Genomic DNA, 1913 nt, shown 5'->3' with positions numbered 1-1913 from the left:
AAAAAAACCCCCCCCCCCCCCCCAGGCAAACAATTGCGTTACCGATTACGATTTGAGTTGTTAATCGAAAAACTAGATAGTACAAGGAGTCACCGCCAGAGGGCAGCTCGCGCGTATTTCTACATTATCGCTCTGCATTATCGACCGAGTAATCTGGACAGCGTTAAAAATTAAATGGCATTTTTGAGGATCGTCAAAAATATCATCGATGACGTGGTCCACTGTCGCGAATTTTTGAGAGGCTCTTGCAGCAAACGAAATATAAAGGATTTCCACTTTCAAAAATCATGGACGCGTCTTGTTTTGTTGCCTCGACCTCGTCGAGAAATATTAATACTTAAAAAGGTGAAAAGTTAACTGTCTGACTCACCTCTCGGAGCTCCTTGATCTTCAAACCACCCTTGCCGATTATGCATCCGGCCTGGCTCTGATGCACGAGCATGCGCACGTCGATTTCGTCATTGCCATGTCTCGAGCCATTCTGGAATCATTTAACGATAGAGTCATTGCGTTACGCAATCGCGCATCGGCTATACGAGAAATTCGATCCGTCGATCACGATAGGCGTTCCACTTTATATACAAGAATAAGACGAACGAGTGACACGATGCTGTAGTAAGTATAATGCAGTATGTATATACGTATATACTATGCTGTGTACGATGTATATTATAATATATAGTGCCGTAGTAGATACTGCGTTCACCATGTAAAATGATATTCGCGTGCTTAGATCACATTGAAAAATGACAAAGGTATTATTATTATTATATCTAACGTTGATATCGATCGACAGATCCAAATTTCTATGGCCAATGACAATTTCATGGTATATATATATATATATATATCTTTAAGTTCTCGAGGTTGATCTTACCTCCTCGAGATTAGGCACAACTTCATTCACCACCTGAAGCACGGTGTCGAGGTCCGAGCTGATAGTCAGAACCCTAAAATCAAAAAGACTCGAAAAATTAGTGAAAGGTATTGAAGAATGGTGTCCCGATGTTTCACAGGTGGAGGATTAAAGAGAGGAGAGAAACAAATATAATATATATCAGACGATGGGCAAAAATGTCGATCGACATAATACAGACTACGCTACGATTTATCTCCGACTTACGTCAGAACGCCGTAGTTTTCAACAACAGGGATACGAATGTCAATCAACGTAAGTCCGCCATTTTGCAAGAGAAACAGAGAGAGGGCGAAACGTAAGTAAAGAGACGCATAGAAAACAAAACGAAGGAGAAGGAAGTGTCAGAGAAACGCGGTACGAGGAAAAATGCAAAAACAAAAAAAAATTCCGATGTGAAAAGTATGTGAAGGTTTAAACGGAAAAAGAAAAAAAGAGTAAAAAGGAAAATAAATGGTTGTAGCAGGAAAAATATTGCTCTTTGGTAAGTTTAAAGTAATAGTGCGAAGGGGGCGTGGTCGGGAGAGGAAGAAAGAAAAGCAGTGGATAAAGGGAGAGAGAAGAAATGAGAAAGACGGCAATGAGACAGACTTGCAGTGCAAGAGAATTAAAAAGAAGATACAAATAATGGTGGAAGTTCTAGGAGCTGAAGATCCAAGAGAAACGAAAACTTTTTAAATAATAGCCGAGCACAAATCAGGAGGCGCTTACAGCTTCCGCCATATTTAATCCCATTCTCCTAGCGTTAATGTATGAGGCAAGCATTTCGTTTAAAATTAGTTACGAGGCACGGACGTCCGGTTGATCTTGGCGTCCATCTGAGAAATTGCAAAGACACATCCGACACACATGTACACACAGGCATGAGAATCGACCTATGTATACACTTAAAAAAAAAGAGGCATACTAACGGCTACGTCGCGTTTCTTCGAGAAGATATCACCGATAGCAAAATGGCGGACGCAAAACATCCACGGTGATTAGGGGCGGGCAGGGG

The 1913-nt window shown here is 41.1% G+C and overlaps 1 protein-coding gene across 15 annotated transcripts in view; it reads right to left on the bottom strand.

The window, feature by feature from the left end:
* Positions 1–1913, bottom strand: part of LOC107264454 (heterogeneous nuclear ribonucleoprotein K) — a 64170-nt gene that overhangs the window by 21406 nt on the left and 40851 nt on the right. For 14 of the 15 annotated variants that reach the window (XR_001536961.2, XR_003058817.1, XR_003058812.1 and 11 more), the window contains 2 exons: positions 878–950; positions 371–481 (listed from right to left, as the gene is read on the bottom strand). The exons of the other annotated variant lie outside the window; for it this stretch is intronic. Coding sequence is in view for 1 of the 14 variants with exons in the window: in XM_025081745.1 (XP_024937513.1) it covers positions 371–481; positions 878–950 (184 nt within the window). In the remaining 13 variants the exon portion in view is untranslated. The remainder of the gene's footprint in view (positions 1–370; positions 482–877; positions 951–1913) is intronic. 15 annotated transcript variants of the gene reach the window in all.

This window comes from Cephus cinctus, unplaced genomic scaffold, assembly GCF_000341935.2.
Source record: "Cephus cinctus unplaced genomic scaffold, Ccin1 Ccin1_scaffold0171, whole genome shotgun sequence".
NCBI classification, from domain to species: Eukaryota; Metazoa; Arthropoda; class Insecta; order Hymenoptera; family Cephidae; genus Cephus; species Cephus cinctus.
Note: the sequence above shows the minus strand (reverse complement) of the source record. Positions and strands in the feature narration are given on the sequence as shown.